The 20,375-nt window shown below is 43.7% G+C and overlaps 1 protein-coding gene across 41 annotated transcripts in view; it reads left to right on the top strand.

The window, feature by feature from the left end:
• SORBS1 (sorbin and SH3 domain containing 1) overlaps positions 1 to 20,375 on the top strand; it is a 176,765-nt gene that overhangs the window by 86,040 nt on the left and 70,350 nt on the right. For 18 of the 41 annotated variants that reach the window (XM_075505038.1, XM_075505042.1, XM_075505048.1 and 15 more), the window contains exons 1-3: positions 9,734 to 9,887; positions 18,626 to 18,681; positions 19,930 to 19,995. In XM_075505038.1, coding sequence (XP_075361153.1) covers positions 9,856 to 9,887; positions 18,626 to 18,681; positions 19,930 to 19,995 — 154 coding nt within the window. In that variant the 5' untranslated portion in view covers positions 9,734 to 9,855. Of the gene's footprint in view, positions 1 to 555; positions 667 to 9,733; positions 9,888 to 18,625; positions 18,682 to 19,929; positions 19,996 to 20,375 lie in introns of those variants that run through there. The other 23 variants (XM_075505076.1, XM_075505063.1, XM_075505057.1 and 20 more) reach the window with 9 other exon arrangements.

Below are 20,375 nucleotides of genomic sequence, written 5' to 3'. Positions count from 1 at the left end.
AGGGTTTTTATTCCTGACAGTGGGGAGTTACATTTTGTGGCTGTTGTTACCCCTAGCTCCTAGCCCAGGCTATGTATTGGACAAGCCTATCTATGCATCAGGGATAGCTGCATAAGATGTGTATTCACTTCTTTTTTTTTTTCTGCATTTTGCAAACCAGTATACTAAATTAAGCTGAAATCAGCAGTGATTTACATTCATAAACAGACTGTAGGTTGTAGGGAGGCGTGAGTATTTGTGCTATTCAGCTGTCCTTGCTGCTTGGGGGGAGATCTCTAGCAGAAAGGCAGGAAAACGGATGTGGTTTCAGCCTTCCCTGGAGACAACCGTAAATATCGGCTCTCACATAGGGGATGCTAGGATGCAGATCTGGTCAGCCTGCTGTTTATACTAACTGTGCTTCCTGCATGGTAAGCAGAGGGAATTGCTTCATCTAAAAGTAACATTATTTCTGTGAATGGCTGATTGCTTTGGTACAGTCCTCTTGGTAATTGTGTTGGACAGCAGGACTGTCCAGGAAATGGATTGCATTTTCTTCCTCTTTGACTTTTGTAGGTATGTGCTGTTATGTAGCAGTTGCATGTGAAGAGAAGACAGAGTGGAAGTTGCTGTCAAAGGATCCTGTCCTTCTAAGCTGGGCCTGAAGAGTTCAACCAGCTGACTGGCGTGAGTACCCTGAAGGGGAGGGGAAGGAGCACATCACTGGGAGACCTCATCCTGACTTGGGGCACCAAAATAGCATCTATCTCTATCACTTGGAGTGAAGTTTTTCTTCCTAGTAGCAGCCTACCTGGGTTGTGCAGCAGAAAGCTACGTGTCAGTGAGAGCACCACTGTATTATATGCGTTTTTTTGGTAGGTGAGCCACTCAAAAGCTCCAGTTCTTGAAAGAGGATCAAGGTCTAAGTGCTATTTTTGGGGGAAAATCATGGATGCATTAGATAAAATGTAGCAGTCCCATCAAGGATTAAATTCACGTTTGCCACCATCAGATGTGTTCCTTGTTTATTATCTGCATTTGTGACATCCTTTTCTGTTTATTTTGATGCTGGTGCCAGTAAATATTTTGTGCCTCAGTCTAGGTCAGAAACATATGGAGGTAATGGGATTTTGGAATTGGAGTGAGGGTTAGGTTTTAGGATAAAGACCAAACTTTAGCAGTCGGCCTTGAATAGGCTACAAATCCAGGTTAGCACTGGTGCTTGCCTGCACAGCAATAGTGAGCTGGATTCATTGCCTCATCTGTAAGAGGCCATTGGGTTAGGTTTGAGTGGGTGTTGGGATGTGTGACTTGACTTGGTGTAGGTTTAGAGCAGACAGGAGCCGTTGGACTGGGATCAGGATTTGGGAGGAATTATGGAGTTGATGACATAAGATAAGGTCAGATCCCCAAGGGGCTACTGGGCTAGATTTAGGGTAGCTGCAGACAGGACAGCTACAAATACTGCTGAAGCTGATTTGTTTTCTTTAGAGGAGATGGTGTGGGGTCTTTGGTACCGTTTGGTCTAAGATTAAGTCCTGGGTTGAAAGAGACTTGACAGTTCTGAGATAAGGTTTGATATTCTTACTTGCCTGAGGCAAAAGCACCTCAGCCTTTGAGAACTCTGCATTGAAGCAGAAGTCTTAGACACAATCATGGCTGAGGCTCACATGTCAAGCTCTTGAGACCATTTTTTCCCCTCAGGATGACTCTGATATGGGGCCTGTTTGTGATCAGGAAGGCAAAGGTCAAAGCAGCAGTTACAGAAGACTGAATCTCTGGCATCCCAGAAATGGCAAATACAACTCTTTTGGGCTGCTACTTTCTTTGTTTCTAAAAAGGCTGAAAGCATCAGGGGAGCAGTCTCTCCTGTCTCTCCCCTTCCCTCTCCTCTGCACAGGTGCTCTAGTGGTCTCAAATTTCAGCTCCATGTGATCATCTCAACTCCTTTCCCATATAACACTGTACCTGATGTTTGTCTCCATGCCAGACTAAGATCCATACTGACATCGTGATTCTCGAGGGTTGCTTGTATCTCTCTCCTTCGGTGATACAGAGACCTTCCAGTAAGGCTGCATCACTCTCTTGCATGCTGAACAGGCAAGAGGCTCTTGTCAGCCTGACTGCGCTGTGTCTTTTATGAACTAGTCCTCTCTGAGGAATGAAAGTCCAGGCTGTTGGAGAGGAAGCTGGAGAAGCTTTTGGGATGTATCAAGCCAAGTTTTATGTCATTCTCCTCCTGCTGCCTTATAAGCAAAATCACACAGACCCCGCTGTTGAACTGGCACAATTACTTGGTCTCTTCTAGAGATGGGCCATTTTACACCAGGCCTGAATATGATCCTGTGCTTTGGCTGCAAAAGGGAGGGAAGCTCCCTCCCCTCAGTTTGGCTGCTTTAGAGGGAAGGGAATGCTGTACTTGGTTCTCCTCCAGCCAGAAAGATGCAGTTGGGCATTGATCTGGAAAAAGTGCATCTCCAAGAAGCCTTGACTCTCAGAGACATGCCTGGGAGTCGCAGTGCTTCATGCTTGCACTGTGGCTGACCTATGACATCAACCAAGTGATGACATCTCCTGTCCTTCTTCACTTATCCCTGATGCCTGCTTGGTCCTACTGGCTGTCAAGTGACATCAAGGCATGGCACATCTGTGCTTCAAGGAGTGCATAGCATTGAGTACCGCCATATAGGAGTTTGGAGGAGAATGGCTTACTCTTTAGTCCCCATTCCAGGTTAGGTGGAGCTCGAAATGGCTCTTTTTACATTACCTTTTTATATGAGAGAAAATAATTTGCTTTTCTGTAGTCTGATGACTCTTTTCCTTTAGTTGGAGGCTCATGGGAATGCAGGGAAGTGCTTCCATACCACCTTTTTTTGCATTTGTTGTTTTTTAAGATCTAATTAGGGCATTGTGTTGGTTTTTAATGTGACCTGCAATGCATGCTGCAGATCATCTGATCATTCATGTCAGACCTTTAGTCTAGGCATCTGGCACTTAGCGGAGACAAAACAGTTCCAGGCCTGACAAGCTGGACCAAAGGCATGGGGGGTGAGGGGGGCAGCGCAGAATCTAGCCAGTGCACCAGGAACAAAGTAAGTCTATGAAAACACAGTGGGGAAATCTTGACTGTATCTTTTGCTGTCATAGGTGGGGGAGGCAAAGTGCAGAAAACGCTACCAAGTAGGTCCAAGGCTCTCTAATTGTTTCTCCCACAAAGGAGAAAAACTGCCCTTAGTGCATGCACAGAACTCTTGCAGAGGTTGCTAAAGAGTTGCTGTTCTCACTGATGGCCAGATTTCCCAGGGCCCGCTGGTCGATAGCTGCTGCCTTTTTCAGTTCCCGAATTCATTGCTTCAAGTGAATGCTGAAGGTTACTCAGACAGGCTGCTGTAAGATGCAGCGGGTCCTCATTTTGCTACTTCCCCTGGGGACAGAGCAGGATGTCTTCTAAAGGAAGGCATCGCCCAGAATGTCATTTTGGCTCCAGCCAGCTGGTCATACCAGCTCCACACCGGCTCTGCCCATCTTAGACTATAAAAGAGGTTTAAATGGTGCAGCACTGTGCCAGAAACCAGAGCAGTAACAGCGAGAGTGAGTTTATAGAAAGCAGGAAGATGGAGTTTTCATTTTTTCCGTTGAACTTTTGGGAACAGATGGAGAGTCGATGAGGCAGAGATGCTGGAAGGGACAGTGTGTTTCAAATGTTTTCCTTAATGTCTTCCCAATCTGCTCATAGATTCATAGCTCCTGCCTGTTCAGTACAGGGCAGTTAGTATAGGATGTGGAAACTTCAACGCCCCCGGGCCTCCAGAGGTGGATGTTCCCCAAGGCCTGTTGAGCTGTGTTTTTCAGGCTAAGGAACTTTTGATACAAAGGGTCGTGGGAGCAGCTCATGGCCTGATGGGCAACATCTTTGTTTACTTCATTCCAAGTCACCACAGTGAAGGGTCTGGACTTTCTGAATAGAGACAATGACCCAGGAGCATCTTGACTGAACCCTGTACTGATGCTAATAGGCCAGTCCTGCCTCTCTAAATGGCCAATTTTTTTTTTTTTAATCTGGTTAGAAGCCAAGAAGAATCTAATCAGAGCCCAACAGTGCACTGAGCAGCAGTCATTATCATTACTTAGTCATCCAGTTGCTGTTTCTTTGCTCTGACAAGAAATGTTGGTGTGGTGGGAGGGGATGGGTGAAAATCGGCTTTTGTCTTTGTCTCCTTGAAGAGGTTTAAGCATGTTTCCTCTCAATATACTTATACCCAAGTGTTGCCCTTAGAGGACAGATTTAAAGTCACCGAGGCCTTCAAAACTCTGTGGCAGCCACAGTTTGAGGGAGAGGAATCAACGAGAAGGGGGAACTTAAACCCTCATTAACTCCCAAAGGCAATGACTTTTGGCTGTGAACTGTGAGATATGATTACTCTCTCATTAGCTTTCATAGTTACAAATGTAAATGGTTAATAATTCCAGCCAGCTGGCTGAGTTAGAGGCAAATCCAAATTTCTCCTCAGCCTGGTGTTTTGGGCTGGATCTCTACTTATTAATGACACACACAGCAACTACATTGGGCAGAACTGCTGGGACTTAATTTCCATGAATGCCCAGGCTTGTCTACTGGAAGACGTGTTCCTTCTGTTGGGTCTGTAGTTCTGTTCCTTGAGAACAGAGGATCAGCTGTGGGAAGCGTGATTTGATATTCACTTGTCTTTAGCAATTAGGATGCAGGGAGAATCATTGCAGGAAAATACTGAGATGGAGAGAGAGCATAGTCTGAATTTTCTGTGCTGCTTCTGCTAGTTCTGCTAGTTCCCTTCTTTACTCCACTCCTACCTCTCCTTTTTTACCGTCAACAACCCTACCAAATCACCGTCACTGGAAGAGGTCTTAAGCTCAGGTGCTGGCCCAGAGATTATGCTAAACATCTGAGTATTTTGAGTCTGAAGAAAAATGAGAGAATTTTACAAAAATCAGCTTCTTTGCGTGTCATATAGGTGATGTTTTTTTCCTGACTGTACCTTACGGTTAATTTAAACTCTACAGCACAAAGGTTAAGAGCACTGGTAAACAGCTAGTGCCATTACAAAAGCTTTTCATATTGATTGGGCTGTATTCTCTTACCTTCACAGCCAGCGGTGCCTTTCCCTGAATGAGGTGCTGGTTGGATCAGTAAGGATGGCTTTGGCGTAAACTAAACTTGTTATATGAAGTGCCATTGATAGTCATCTGTAGTAGAGGAACAGAGCCTGGGTTCTCCTGCCACACACAATCCAGTGATCACTGAGCCTAATCCTTGTGTCCCATGCCCCAGTTTGGCACATATGCCACAAATCACAGCATGAAAGTTTTGCTTCCATTTTGCCTGAATGTAAGTGGCAGTACAGGGTACAAAGGTCTGGAGATGCTTATGTGCAGGTGAGGATGCATGTTTTGTTGATTGCATGCTGTAACTGCCATTAATTTCCTTAGGATTTCAGTAAGCATAGCTGAGCCCTAAGTTTTTCCCCTGCAGTGTTGTATTTAACAGGTCCTGAATTCCACAAAATTGCTTGGACCAGGGTCAGCAACTGTTCAAGGTAGATGGGCAAGGTTATACTTTCTTTTATGCATGAGAGTTTAAATAGGTCACCAGATCAGTGGGAGCTGGGAGAAACTGCTACTCAGGTGACTGCTAAACAGCTGATCACTCCCAGCTTGAGTTGGTGTGAGGCAGTGCTTTCCAGCTCCTGATGAGTTCTCCAGTCAGTAGAAGACAGCAGCGGGAGCCATGCCCCTCACAGAAGTCTCCCTTAAGATGCTGTAGATTCCAAATCCTGGTAAACTGTGATCCTACCACGTAGTATTTTTTTCTGTTTTAAATGAGGGATCACCAGCCTACAGCATATCCCTTATCTCCAACAGCCAGAAGGGTCACTAAGAGAGTTCTTCAGTCTTCAGCAAGGAAGCCAAAATATGCATTTGCTTTTCTCAGCTGTTTGAGAAAATTTTCTAGCAGTTTGTCTTGCGCCCATGCTGTTCTCTCTGTACACTTAGCAGGTTATGTGCTTTCACTGGATTAATACACACATTATTGTTACAAGGGCCTCTTGCTAGCCCTTAACTACTTCTGCTCTGTAGACTTGCTCCTACTGGCAGATTAAGTTCCTATCTAGAGCTCTTAAAAAGCTTGTATACATCTTTAAAAGGAGTTTTGCTCAGTCTCTGGTGACAGTCTGAACCCCTTCATGCCACGCAGATTCAGCTGTAAGTCCTTCCTGAGCCCTTGTGCGGTTGCACTAAGCTGCCTGGCAGGTTGTAGGGGCTTCTGGCAGCAGTAGTTCATTCTATGGTGACACTGGTTCCTATAGCTTTCAGCTGGGGAGGACTGAGCTGCAGAGTTCATGCTCAGGTCTGAGGCATCCAAGGGGATCTGGGTGTTGGGAGCTTTGAGGCAAGCTAGGGCTCATCTCTGATAGCAGGGAGGGTGCTGTAAAACTATCCTAACCAGAACCTGGGTGGCTGTTTTGTAACAAAGCAGAAGCTCCAGCCCAGCAGGGCGAGGGTGCTGGGTGAATGAGTTTGTGCTCATTCACGGTACTGGGTGGAACTCTAGCAGCAGTGTGTTATTTTGACTGAGTTTTGTTTTGCAATTCAAACCCCAGAACTCAGAGGGAACTGAACTAAAAGCACAAGCATGATGTAAGTTTGCTTGCTTTCCTCCTCCATCTGCAGAACCAAGTAAGCTCAATCACTTTTGCTTAGCATCTCCCTATCAAAAGTACCTCCTTTTCTAAACTGCGTGTCCGAGCACCTCTTTGACATCTTCTGGTGGCTGGAAAGTCCAGCCCCGTGGCATATTGTGGTGGCATAAAAGAACTAGTATGGCTGTGTGACATCTGTCAAAACACAAAGCCTGTATGGATTGTGCAGCAAACTTTCCAGGGTAGCCTATAACTGGAACAACCCACTCCCTCCAGTGAAAGGATTTGTTTAGGACTTTGGTAGCAAAACAGACGTGAGGGTAGGCTTGTCCAGTGGCTACTAGAGCAGTGGTCCAGATGATCCTAGAACTGGCATCTGTCCCTGTTATGCCAAAGACTTCCTTTGTTGTGCAAATTGTTTTGTCCCTTTTGCTATTTCCTTCAGCTGTTATGGTGATGTTTTTCGCAAAGTCATGGCTATTATGGGGGAAAATTCAGCAGTGATTGTGCAGCAGTAGGTGCCAGGAAAATTGCAATGGATAGTACACTATTACTGCGGGTTGATGGTAGGTGAAACAGCAACATTTCATAAAGCTTTTTATCCTGCACTCAACGTTGAATTTGGAAACAACCAAGCTATGTGGCTGTGCAAAGTTAGCTGCCCAGTTCTCCCTTCACCGAAGTGGAATAGCAAATTCTGTGAAAATTCAGTTTTCCATCCAAGTGGTTGTCTGTAGCAGAAACTCCTCCCTCCTTGCCAAGCTGTTTGAAGGTTGTCTAAGCTTGTTCCTGCAAAGACCAGAAGTGTTTCAGACCTAATCCTTGACCTGAACTTTCCTATTGTAAGTTTGGGCCTGAGCCAGCCAATGGATCCTTCCCTACTTTGCCTCTCCCTAGGTGCCATTCTTTCGTTCACTAGCTGTTATTTTTTGTATATGGTTTCTACTCTCTCAACATTTTAATCACGGTCATTTTTATTACCTGAAGACAAACTATCAGAGGCTTGTTTATAAACCCCTGCTACACAGCAAGCAGGTCTTCCAACTGACACACTCTTATGTGGTCCAGGCTCCACAACAGATTTGAAGGAGATCAAGGAGGTGAGGGAGGTCTCCTGTTGTGTGCTGTATAAACAAGTATGTTTCAAGTAATTGGAGCTGGTGATGACTGCAAAGCTTACTTTGGACAATGTTGTGGGCTTTTTTGTTGGCTTTCCTGGTTTGCTTTTGAGAACAACGTGGGGTTTGGGGTTTTTTTTTTTTGCAGAGAGGACAGTAGGACCATTCAAAACATACTGTTTTCCATCATCCTTTATTCTGACTGTTGTTTTTTTCTGAAATAACCCTCTTCCTCCTCCACCCAAACCAAATACACCTGACTTTTAAAGGGGCTGGAGTCTAAACCTAGATCCAGACCTGAATTGTGCAAATAGCCTCTGATATCTGCCGGGGTAAATTAAACCAAAACCCCAGGTACAAGCTCCCCAGCATTAGTCTTTTGGGATGTGGTAGTAAATGTGGGCTCGGGGGCCCTTTGTTTACTCCAGTTAGAACTACCTGTGGCATGTTCACACTGAGGTATGGGATTGGTCTTAAATGAAGTAAGATAGAGCAGCATTTTTCAACCTCTTCTGGCCCCTTAGCCAATATACCAAGTCAGAATTGTGCCTATATTGGCTAACAATTAAATGCTTCATTTGCTGGGAGGTAAGTATTGGGATGCTGAAAGGGGTATTGGGGAGGGAAAAGGAGAGCTTGTGTTGCTGACAGAACCTCGGTCAGCATTTCACAGTGCATCAGTATGGATTTAGGTGTATAGGTATCTGGAGACCTTTGTTCTGTGTCCTTCACTAACATTTTACTGAAAGAATCTGAAGTTACAGTAAGCGTTGACCCGCACAGTAACCTTTGCTCTACGCCCTTCTGCAATCAGCAACTCTTGCCATCTGTGTTGCTTTCTAGGTCTTGTTTGAACGCTGAGATGCTCGCCTTGCAATAATTTTCAGTACATTTTTTCAGTCTGTGAGTTTGGCAGCAGATCAATGCCTGTACATGCATATTTGAGGAATCAAAATCCAGAGACAGGCTGCAGACAGAGACACTCTGGAGTGTCAGTCACGAAAGCCAGCAGTGCTTGGTGCACTGGTTGCTGTGGTCTGGTGACAAAGGACAGTACCAAGAGACTTGAGGGTCTCCTTCAAATTATTTCCACTATTAAGCTACCACTTGGTCTTATATGAACCAGCCTCGAAGGTCTGATTTCGGGAAGTTTTGGTCCCAGTTGTTTGTTCTGTAGACATTCACTGTGGAAGGAAGGGTGATCCTGTGCACTGGTCACCTTCCTTAACAGGCTACCCAGACCTGGGGATGTGTGAGTATGCCCTCACCCTCCTAAAAGCTGGCACCACCTCCACTCCAGTGTGAGTCTTGGGCTGTCTAAAGGGGAGCCAAGCTGCACTATAGTGGGGACACTCCACTCTAGGGACACCCTAGTACAGCTTGTGGCTGAAAAGCTCCCTTGATGCCTGTTATGATGCCCATAGAGTGGGCATACAATATGTAATAGCCATGCAAGCAGTCAGTCTCACTTCGTGTCATGTCAGGTATTTATGCTACAAATCTCAGCTGCCAAGTTCAGAAACTGTAGCTGCCCCTTCAGCTCCTAGCTATTGAAATAGGATCTGCCATGTCTAGTGCTAATGAAAATATTCCTTCCTTGACAAGCAGATGCCGCCTGGTTTAAAAAAAAAAAAAAAAAAAAGAGTGCTTTTTCAAGTACTTTCCCTGTACTTTAATATTTCTTCAAGGTCTGCCTGTCACTTCCCTTCTGAAGTGCATCCCGTACCCGTGCTACCATGGAGTGTCACCTGCAAACTTTCTCTCTTTATTTTCTCCAGCTCCAGAGCTGCAGGAAGAGTCAGTGTCTTCCGTGATGACAGTGGCAGGGGAGTGACAGGCAGGCTGGGTGGGGGTGGCTGATGGTGAGCAAGCCTAGTGACAGGATGGGGTGACTAAGAACCATCTGGCTAATTAAAGCACAGCAGTAGGAGGAGCAAAGTATTTAAGGGTGCCAGAGAGAGAGAGAGATGCCTCCACAAATTCCTTGTTACACCTCAGCAGCCAAGTGACTGGGCAACACAGTGAAAGGTTTCCTTAACTCTTTTGTGCCTCTTATGGAGTGAAATCAAGGGACTAAGAAAATGGCACCATTAACTGAAAAGCCTGAATCAAGGTAAGGACACCAATATGTTTTTTGATCACAGTTAGTCAAAGCTAGCCCTCCTAGAGCTGCTGTGAGCTGAACTCCCAGGACCTTACATGGCACTGGCGTATGCTAATGTGTACTGAGTGGGTAGGTCTGTTGGGGCAGTTGGGGCACACTGATTCTCAGATTGCTTCTTTCATTTGGATAGGTATTTCCAGTTGCTGCTTGAAAAGAGAGGAGATACCAAGGTAGTCATGATACGGGTTTGTGTTCTCATTAAGGGAAATGGGCAAGTCCTTCTTCCTTACCCTTATGACTGGATCTTTCTCCTGACTGTTTTTATGGGAAGGAGGGATTGAAAGCAATTCCTGAATGCTGATTCTGAGGCTGTTGCTAAAGTGAAAGTGATGAGAATGGATGTGGAGTTCTCAGCAATATGTGAATTTGGTCACCTGAGGCTGGAGGAGTCAGAGGGAAGCGAAATGAGGACTGGCTTCTGGAATGTGACTTTCTGCTATTTCTGGAGACACTTTGAATGTCAGACTGTTGCTTAACCCAGCAGTTTGGTTTTCTCAGAGGGTTTTCAGTACTGAGGAGCAGTCACTGTGTTCTTCATTCCAATGTGTAGGTGACTTTAGAGGCAGCACAGTCCAACAAGGCTAGCAAGCCAGCACTCCAGCCTGAATTCCCTGGCAGGCCCAGGTTTGCTGTCTGGCCTTGGATATATGACAGTGACCAGCCTTCTGAATTTTGCTGGGACCTTTTTGTGCCGATATTCAGGTAGATGAATCAGTTCCGTGGCAATTTTTCTAGTGTAGCAATGCCTCCAGGTTGGCAAAGGCTAAGGAGAATGACCCTACATAATTTCAATTCACATCCCTAGGCTTGTCAAAGGTGTGTTGGAAGTATTGTATGCCTGGCTCCCCATTTGCATTGGCTAGACTTAGTTTTATGTGGTTCCCTGGAGGTCATTGCACTTGTGTGTAAATGAGACCAACTCTCAAACTGGTTTTGCTTATTCTGAGAATATAAAAAGCAACCTGTAAGACTGATATATGCACCTTGTTACACTGTGCCAGCTCAGCTGATTTCAGATGTTGCGTAGAAGAGAACCCTGAATCTTCCATCTCTGCGTAAAATAGGAATATCATCTATATATCTTGAAAAGTGCTAGCTGTTGCTTAGTGAGTGTTTGTGCAGAGCTTCAAAGCAGCTAGTGCTAGCAGAGGTCATAACTAAAAATTAATGTTTGGTGTGGTTGCCACAGTGAGCACTCATTAATGCATGTGCAATTCCTCTGCCTTACACAACTAGGAATCTTGGGATGTGTTTGGGATGGTATAAGGTGGTCTGTAGCATTAAAGTATCTGGTTTATATGTCAGAGGTGCATCAGAATCTTCTCTCTACCCTCATTTTTGTGAAATGTTTGTAATCTGGATTTGAACTTTGTGACACTAGTCAATCTCTAATTAGTATTTCTACCTAATGCAACTTCCTCTTATTTACTACTTCCCTGTTTGAGAGTGTGTGACAGAGGTGAAGGCAGCCTTTGTAGTTTTGTTATACAAAATCATTCAAGAGAAGCTGCTGGATGTTGTTTAGATGATCTAATTGATCCTATTTATAGAATGCCGTTCACTGCAGTAAATGCAATGTAGTGTTTGTGTCCCTCAATCTGGTGGTCAGCTGAATGGATCCATTGTTATACATAATTAGGGCTCTGGAATTTGGGTCTGTTTATTTACAGCAATTGTTCTGCAGAGGCACAAGTGGCCCCATATCAGAGGTGTACAGAGAGTTGAAGTGCAGTACGCAGAGCACCCCAGCTGCACAGCTCTTACAAGTAGTCTCACAACAGCTTGAACTCAATGAATCTTCTGTTTCTTCCAGTTGAAGGGTAAAACCAGCATCCTCTTGGCTAGGCACGGTCATTGCAGATTGTCTGAAATAAGGGAAATCTGGTGTCATTGAATTAATTACCCCTTAACTGTAAATATATCCCAATTTTGGTAGTTACAAGCTCCCTGCCCAAATTCCTGTATGAGTCTCAGTTGAGTTAAGTGTCCTGAACGGTCTCAGGTTGCGGTATGCTGTTAAATCATTTACAGCTTTCCCTCTGGAGTTGGCAGCCTGCGAGCTGTGCCCAGTGAGCTCCCTTGTATAGGATGTACATCAGCTTGTTTGTAAAGTGCTTCCATCTATGAGGTGTTAGGACACATATCACAGATAACTCTGAGCAGAAATCTCAGCTTCTGCTGCTCTCAAATACTGTGCCTTCTGTCTCCTGCTAAGATGAATATAAGATTTTATGTAAAATATCCTAGAAATTTTTATTGTTCTTTTGGAAGTTTTAAAATGTACATGTGAGCTGCTTGGGCATATGGGTGTGGCACAAAGGCATTTGTTTCTTTAGCAGACACGAATGATACATGGGGCACAGCTACTGTCACCATGATCTCAGCCATCAAATACAAAAACCAGAAGGCAGTCATGACAGACTGGGGAGGAAGTCAAAGCCCAGTTACAGTGTATTTAAAATCTATTGTTATGAGAAGAAATGTTTTTGACTGTAAGGCTACTGATAAGAACAGTTAACTTCTCCAGGGGGAACTGGTGATGCACTGCATGTCAAGTTACTCTACTGTCTGCTCTGTGCCAAACAACCCTCTGGACGGCTGTTTTCCAATCCCTGTGTCTGTAGCAGAGCAGGAGGTTCATGGCTCAAGCAGGAGTCACCTTTCATCCCCACAACCCTGCAGGTATAAGTTGTAGTCACTTAATGAAGGTTCAGTGGCTGATGTGAAATTATTCCAGTCTATTTCTTTGCAGGGAGGTCTCCAGAGACATCAAATCACTATCTGAACTAGCACTGACCATAGAATTGTTTTTAGTAGACAGGCCAGGATTAGAATGGGCCAAAAAAGCTGATTTACCTTTTAAACTTTGCTTTTCAGCTGTTGGGCATGTCAGCTGTAGGTTTTGCTCTCTGATTCTGTGACATTAAGCAGAGTTTAGACTTTGGACAGCCAGCCTTTTAAAATCTTCTGCTATTTGCCAGATTTTAATGAGATGGGTGACAACATGCAGACCAATTGCTTTGGAAATGCTTGTTTACAGGCTTGCAAAATGAAGACCCAGAGGTGCAATTGCTTTCTAAAAATGCATGGATGAGGGTGAGCACAAGGAGGAAGAGCTGCTTAAACAGAAAAATTGTGTTGGTGCAAAACAATTTAGCTGTAGCGGTTCATGGATTAAATTTAGGTTGCAAATCAGAAACAGCATTCAAGCCATAAGAGGAATGAGTCTGGAGCAGGCTTCCAGGAGGCAGGAAACCTTACCAGTTTTCAGCTGGAACGTGAAATGTTCTTGCGCAGGATTGCATGACACCGTTGCCTGCAATAGCATGGGAGTAGGCCTGATGACCCAGGAGATCCTTTTCTGCCCCCTGCTCCAAAAGTGGCGACCTTGAACTGAGTTAACTCAGGTTGCAGCTAAACTTTGTTTACTCTGAAGTTGATGATTGTAAGATGACTTGTTTCAAAAGCATCTCCAAGTTCTTAAAGCCACATCTCCTAGTTTACATTTCCTATTTGACTTTTATTATTCAGAGTGGCACATTCCTCTTAAATTGCACAAAACCTGGCATATATGCCCCAGATAACTTAATTTTGCCCATTAGGAAGGACACAAACATGCACCATATTAAAAAACAAAAAAGCAGCAATACGGCATATGAAATGTGCTATACTTATTTATTGTAACAGCTGTAAATTCAATTATTTATAAGAACACCTTATCCAAGCTCGTGTTCTGTACTGCCATTTGTTTCATTTAGTGAGCTTTCACTGCTCCCTCTCTGCAGTCTTAACACTTGCTGAAGAGTGTGGGGAGGCTGTTGTCTTGTACAGAGTTGGTATGATTCTTCTATGTTACAGTGCTTGTTTATTCATAGTCTTTTCATGACATTTATTCTTAGGAGCATAATGTCTTCTGAAGGAATGACAGTATGTTCTTTAACCCTTAAAATAAAAATGACAGGCAACATATTTCTCTCCGTATTTCAGGATGAGAGAATAATGATACTTGCTGAGAGAGCTGATTGCCTGGGTTAACCTGGAGCTGCCTCTTGTATTCTAGTTATTTTTTCTTGCCACATTTCATGTGATACAAAGTGAGAGAAGTACAGAGGAGATGTGCTTTCCAGCAAGTTCCTTTAAGCAGAGGAACCTAGTAGGAGGTGCTGGCTGCAGTGCAGCCCTTTGCCCGCTTTACAGATTTGGGACTCCACATTGCTGGCATGGCTGGTTGAGCAGAGCATCTGGGTCAGGGACACTGGTGGCAATGTGAGAAGGAGTCTGAGCCAGGGTCTAAACAAATGAGCGCTGTCAGTGATGTGTGGACCTGACCAAGTGAAAAGTAAGTTTTGTGATTGCTGATCATCCCTTAAGTCGGAAAGCTTACCATTTTTCTAAAAGCTTCAACTCCTAGATTATACTAATACAAATAAGAATTTGATTTTTCATTTAAGTGCAGCCACAAAACACTTAAAGCTCTTGTATATGGAGAGAAAACTTTGAAAATGTAAAAAACTCAGAACTCAGAAGACAAAGCAGGAGTCCAGATCTCAGGACTATAAGGGACCTGCCCAATAAGTTTTGAATGCTCATCTCATGTTTAACAATTGTTTTAAAATCCTATGCGAGTCATCAGAGCTGTCAGTAATAACAAGAGAAGAAACAAAAGGAAATTACTTTTCCCCACACGCACATTAGACCACCAAAAATAACCACTGCCTGCAACTCTTAGCTGAGATACCAGTGACTTAAGAGCGTGTGTCCTTACTCGGAACTATTAATGAGCTGTTTGTTACCCCCTGCCTTTGCAGGGAGGGTACTCGAATGTTTAGGCCATGTGAGATAATCCAGAGACATGCTGTGCAGAAGTAGTTGCCACTTATCTGCATTCCTTCTAAATAGGCTTCTAAATGCACTGCTCTCTTTTCCACACCAAGTAGGGAAGGAGCTGCAGCCTTGGAAGAAACGTGCGGGGGGTGAAGGGGAGGAAGGAAGCGTTAAACACCCGTCTAGAGGTACGACGGAACTGGCAAGGAGTTGGTGGATGTTACATAGGGACATCGGCATGTTCAGGGTTACAGCTGCTGGCTTATGCCCTGAGGAATTCATTACCTTTCATTGTGTCTTGAATGTCTGCAGCTTTGAAGCCTTTGTTGCTATGTCTGTCACATTTCAGGAAAGGCATGAATTCCAGTCAGGCAAGGAGAGACTGGTTAGCTGGTTAGAGCCGGGAGCTGGAGGGAGACACTGGGGGGGGTTTTGGAGTATTTTTTTTTAATTTGTTTTGTTTTGTACTGATCTGGCAGTACTGGTTTCTGTTTTCTCATTTTCGGTTCCCTTTGAAAGGCTCCCTTCTGAAGTGCTGCTGTGTGCACTTGCATGTGTGTCTACAGGAACGGCTTGACCGTGTCTACATGAAGTTGTCGAGGGGAACTGGGAGCAGCAAATATTTCCAGATCCACCTCTCCCACAGCCCATGGACAGCCTGTCTGGCCAGCCTGGCAGGGACTGCTCTGTCTAAGGATGTACCATCCAAACACTCATGGCACGCTGACTTACAGCATGTTCCCAAGTGTTACAGAGGGCAACACTTTCCTATACCGGGGCTGTGGAGCCAGATGTACTATCTGGCTGGACCGTGTATGTGGTCCCAAGAGCAGCCTTAGGGCTAAGACAGGCCTAATAGGACTTCAGTATGTGGTTTGGGTTAAGCATATGGGAGACAGGTAGCATAACTCTGTAGCCCTGATGCAAAAAGACACTGAAGCATGTCCTCAACTCCAAACATGCACCATAATTTCCTCAATCTAAACAGCAGTTATTTCTACCTGCATGCAGCAAATCTTTATGCAGATCCTCAACTGATCAAAATCAACTTTTAAATTAAGTTTCTGGTGTTAACACCAACCCAGGCGCTCAGGATTGGTTATGCTCACCCCGAGCACGCTGAATCCATTCTGTGTATGGGAACCTGCATTAAGTATGTGTTCGTTTGAGTGCTTGAATAATGCTGATTACTTTTACAGTAAGTGAACACTGAATGCTTGTTATTTTAATTGAATTCCACAATTGCTATTAAGTGTAGGGATATGTGGAAAAGTAATTTTTCTAGATCTAGTTCTAATGAGTTTGTACACCTCCTCCATTTAATTTTAGCAAACTTACTACTTTAATTATCACTTTATTTTTAACTTCAAATGGCTTCTTGTGAAAAGTAATTTGTTCTTTTAAGGCCAAATAATTGTGCTTTTTTGTGAATTCTTTCCTTAATGCTTTTCTTAATGCAATGAAGGCCAGTGCTTCACACTGTAAGCAATGTCAAGACTCTTAAGTCAAAAAGACATGACTGAAATCAGAGGGTTTATGGCAGCTGTGATATCACTGTTTCTCAGCAGAGATGAGATAGTTTAAGAAGTATAAAGCATGGGGTCACAAGTTTAATTGCTCAGATACTGCCATTGTGGAAGGGGACCTGAGTTGCTCTGGGATTGCAGAAGCAGTGGGCCCTGCCTTTGCCCAGGCACGTGAGCTAGTATTTCCTCTTTCCTCTCCTGAAAAGATAATACACTAGATTCACACCCCACCCCACCCCCGCCTTTTTTATCTTGTATACCAGAGGAGAGCATGCAACCTTTTGGGGATGCTTGGAGTGGAAGAAGCTTTCTGTTGACTTGCATGAAGCCCATGGAGAGGGCCACTGCTGAGTCAAAACTTCTGGGTACCAGCAACCTCCTCAGCTTCAGAATAGCTTTAATCCTAAAGCTGAGTTGAGACTTACCGCAATACTGCCCCTTCTTGTAGTTTTCTCCCTGCCCTATGGAGGGACTTGTATTTATCCAGTGAATTTAACTTGTAACAGTTTTCCATATGTAGAAGAGCGTGATACTGCTACAAACCTTCTTAGCCTGGATAGCCTATCATTTTAGCCTGTTTCTTTCTGCTTTGCTTGAACTAAGGCATCTTTCCATAACTGAAACGTACGGAGATCAGAAAGACCATTATTGTTAAGTACATTTGTCTAGATTTTCAGGCTGTGTCAACCGTTACTATTTCAGGGTCCTTACTGCTAATATGAAGTTGTAGAAACAAAAAGCAGATACTGTACGGGCAGGCAAAGTTGGGCAGCAGACCTTTAAGTTGGGCTCAGCTTTTGTTGTTGACTGGTTTTAGAGTGCGCCCTCCACTTCACACTGTGTTTACTGGGATCAGCTTGGCATTAGGCTGCATCCTGCTGAGCCTTCACCAACCCACGATGTATATTTTATGTGGATATTTTAATGAAGAAAATATTTAAATAATTAACTGTTGGCAGCTGTTGCTAAGGTGGCATGCTGGAGAGCCCAGATATTGGCTGGTTTTACAGACTGATCTGTCACTATATTTGCTTGTTGAATTTTCATTTTCTTTCCTTTTGAGTATCTGTTGAACATGCTCATTATATTCTGGCTGGTATGAAACAAATGCCAGTTAAGAATGGGGGACGCTGGAGGCAAGAGAGCAAATTAAATTCCCTGAAGGCAATTTCCACCTCTTACAATGTTCCACTGCTGCCTCCAGTTCATGTAACAGGAAAACAAGTATCTCCAACTCTCCTGTTTAGTTTCTTGTTTCTCTGAGCAATTTTTCTGTATACTTCACAGATTAGGGTCTTTGTTTATGCATAATTTCGCAGCTTCAGATACCTATTTCTATTCGTGTCATGAAAGCCATTAATTGGCTGGAGTTACATTTGATCTCACTCTCATTAGCACCAACTTTTGAGGGGGGAGAAGATTGGAACACAAAACTGAAGGGTTTGTAATTCAACCTAGGACCTTTAGAGTGTTGAGAGATCTTGGCAAACACGGACTTGTTTTGTAGAAATGCCGCTCTTTGACTATTCAAACCAACATCTGTGGTGTGATATTGAAACCTGTTCATTTGCTGCAGGTACCAAGTCTCCACAGGAGTGGGCACTGGGTACGAATAGGCCCCACAGTTGTCCTCCGTAGACTGTCATGAGCATGAAAATTGACTTTTTTCTCCTCTGGTCCCCATCTGGTAGTTTTTCTCTTGGGTTGGTAATTTCACTGCCTTTGGTCCCAGGAGGATTAAAGCTTCTAATTTTACAGTTTCACTTACTGGAGTCTGATTCTGAAAATATCAGCAGCATTGCAGGACTGGAAATGATTGGTGCAGAAGTTAGTATGCATTTCGACAAATATATCTCTTCTGTATTGCAACATCTTTCAAACGAGAGAGTGACTTTGATCTGAGCAACAGGTCGCCTTGAAATCTGGCAATGGTCTAAGTTGAGGGTTTTAGCTTAAAGCTTTTAGTCTCACTGAGATTTTTTTATTTTTTCTTAAAGATGATGCACATTTTGTATATTAGAAGCTAGCCAGATTTGCACTTTGCCATATATAGAATCTTAGGCTTTAATCAGTATCTTACGATTTTATGTTGAGGATTAGTCTTAAAGTCTGAAAGTAGTACCTATACTGAGTGGAAATACTCTTTAATTTCTGGTAATTATCAGCAAAAAATGTAACTGGTGGTTGACATAAATCCATTTGGGTTTTGAAACTAAATTTTTTGAAGAAACTGTGACTATTACCTTGACTTTTGTGATGAATGTTCAGCATCATGTCCAGTGCTGTCTGGGCAGACGTGAAACATAACATAACCATTCTGCCTTTCACTTTAAACAGAGATAAACAAAATCCAGAAGTGAAAAAGGCAAGTCCCTCCGCCACAATGAGCTCTGGTAAGTCTGTGTTGTTTTCCACTTGCCCTCATTGGCATTCCTTTTTATTACTAGAAATATTCCCATCTGTTTCTGATGCAATCGCTCTTTCTTTTTTTTGACTCTTCTTCTGCCTCCCAGAAAAGAGTCAAAGCCCTTGAAAGCTCAGGGAATCTGACTATTGAGGCAATAGCGGAATGGCTTCATAGTAAAAAATGTCCTGGCTTCACGTTTGTTGTTTCAATTTGGCCATAATGCTAAAAAAATGACTAGAAACATCTTGAGCTGGAGTAGGTCACTTTAGCTTCTTTCACTTTGGAATACAAGGATTCAAAATTATTGATTACCTGAAAAATTTATCTGAAAGACTTTGATATGTTTTAGTAGGGGTGAATGCAAAGTTTGACATCTGGATGGGAAAAATCAGCTGTTCAAAGAAAAATGAGGGACCAGGAAATGGGGGCTGCTTGGGAAGAGGAAAACTTCTGGGCTTGTCTGGGTAATAGGCTAAGTCAGAGTGAAAAACAAAGCAGATGCCATACTGAAGTGCCATATGTAGGACCTGTGCAATAATATTCCCACTTGATTTTAGGACCTTATCAAGTCTCAGCTGGAGTATTGTGTCCAGTTTTTAGCACCACATTTTGAGAAAAATGTGAACCATTGTGGAGTGAGTCCAGAGGAAACCCAGGAGACTAATCGGGGTCTGAAAAACATGAGCTGGGAATTTGACTTGAGCATTGATAAGCTTCCAGGTTGTGAAGCACTGGAACAGGTTGCTTTAGGGTGATGCTGGAAGTTTGTAAGAACTCGTTAGGCAAACATTTGTCAGCAGTGACAGAGGTAGACTTGTTTCTGCCATGGGTCAGGAATATGGCTTTAGATGACCCTTGGAGGTCCTTTCTAGCACTATCTTCTGTGTTTCACTGAATTCACAAGAGCCAGTTTTATTCATGTCAGATGAGGGTGTTGCAGACTTGAAAAATCTCTCTTGAAAATGTCATCACTGAGATGGATTCCATATGCACATACAGAGACAGTCCCTGTTTAAAAGAGGCTGCGATCCAGGCAGGCAAACGGAAAGGAGAAACAGGGGTGTCATCCAAGGGAGATTTGTGTCTCAAAGCAACATCTCCTGAGACAGTAGGAATACTTCCTAGTTCCTGAATTAAATAGTGGTGACCCATGGCATCCTCTCATACTCAGAGGTTAAATTCAGTTGCAGAGGTTTTAACCCAGAAGTAATCTGCTTCTTCATTTATCTTACAGAACACGAAGAAATTGATGTTGCAAAAACTGTTGTTAATGGCCTGAGCAGCAATGGACAAGAAAAAGGTGGGTTAAAAGCTTCAGACATATCTCTGCAGCTCCCCCTGCATGTCAGCTGCATGATGTGGTTGATTTCCCTGGACATTCACTACCGCGGGGGTATCCAAATTTAGTTTGCTTGGCGAGTGATACAAGAAAAGCCTTGTGCTGCACCATGCCAGCAGCAGCAGCATTTCTTAGCTGGACAAGTGTTCTTTGTCTCTTAAAGGTGGCAGGCTGGATTCGCCTCTTTGTGTATTTTTAGTGCTGTTTTGAGGAAAGCTGTGCACTACTTGTGGTACTTGTGAGCACCTGTGAATCAGTATCTTAGTGTGTTTAGACAGCATGGGTTTGTGGGTGCCTATGTGTGAATCCTGTTAACTTCAGTGGGAGGTGAAGGTTTGAGC

The sequence above is a fragment of the Mycteria americana genome, chromosome 6 (assembly GCF_035582795.1).
Source record: "Mycteria americana isolate JAX WOST 10 ecotype Jacksonville Zoo and Gardens chromosome 6, USCA_MyAme_1.0, whole genome shotgun sequence".
Taxonomy (NCBI): domain Eukaryota; kingdom Metazoa; phylum Chordata; class Aves; order Ciconiiformes; family Ciconiidae; genus Mycteria; species Mycteria americana.
Note: the sequence above shows the minus strand (reverse complement) of the source record. Positions and strands in the feature narration are given on the sequence as shown.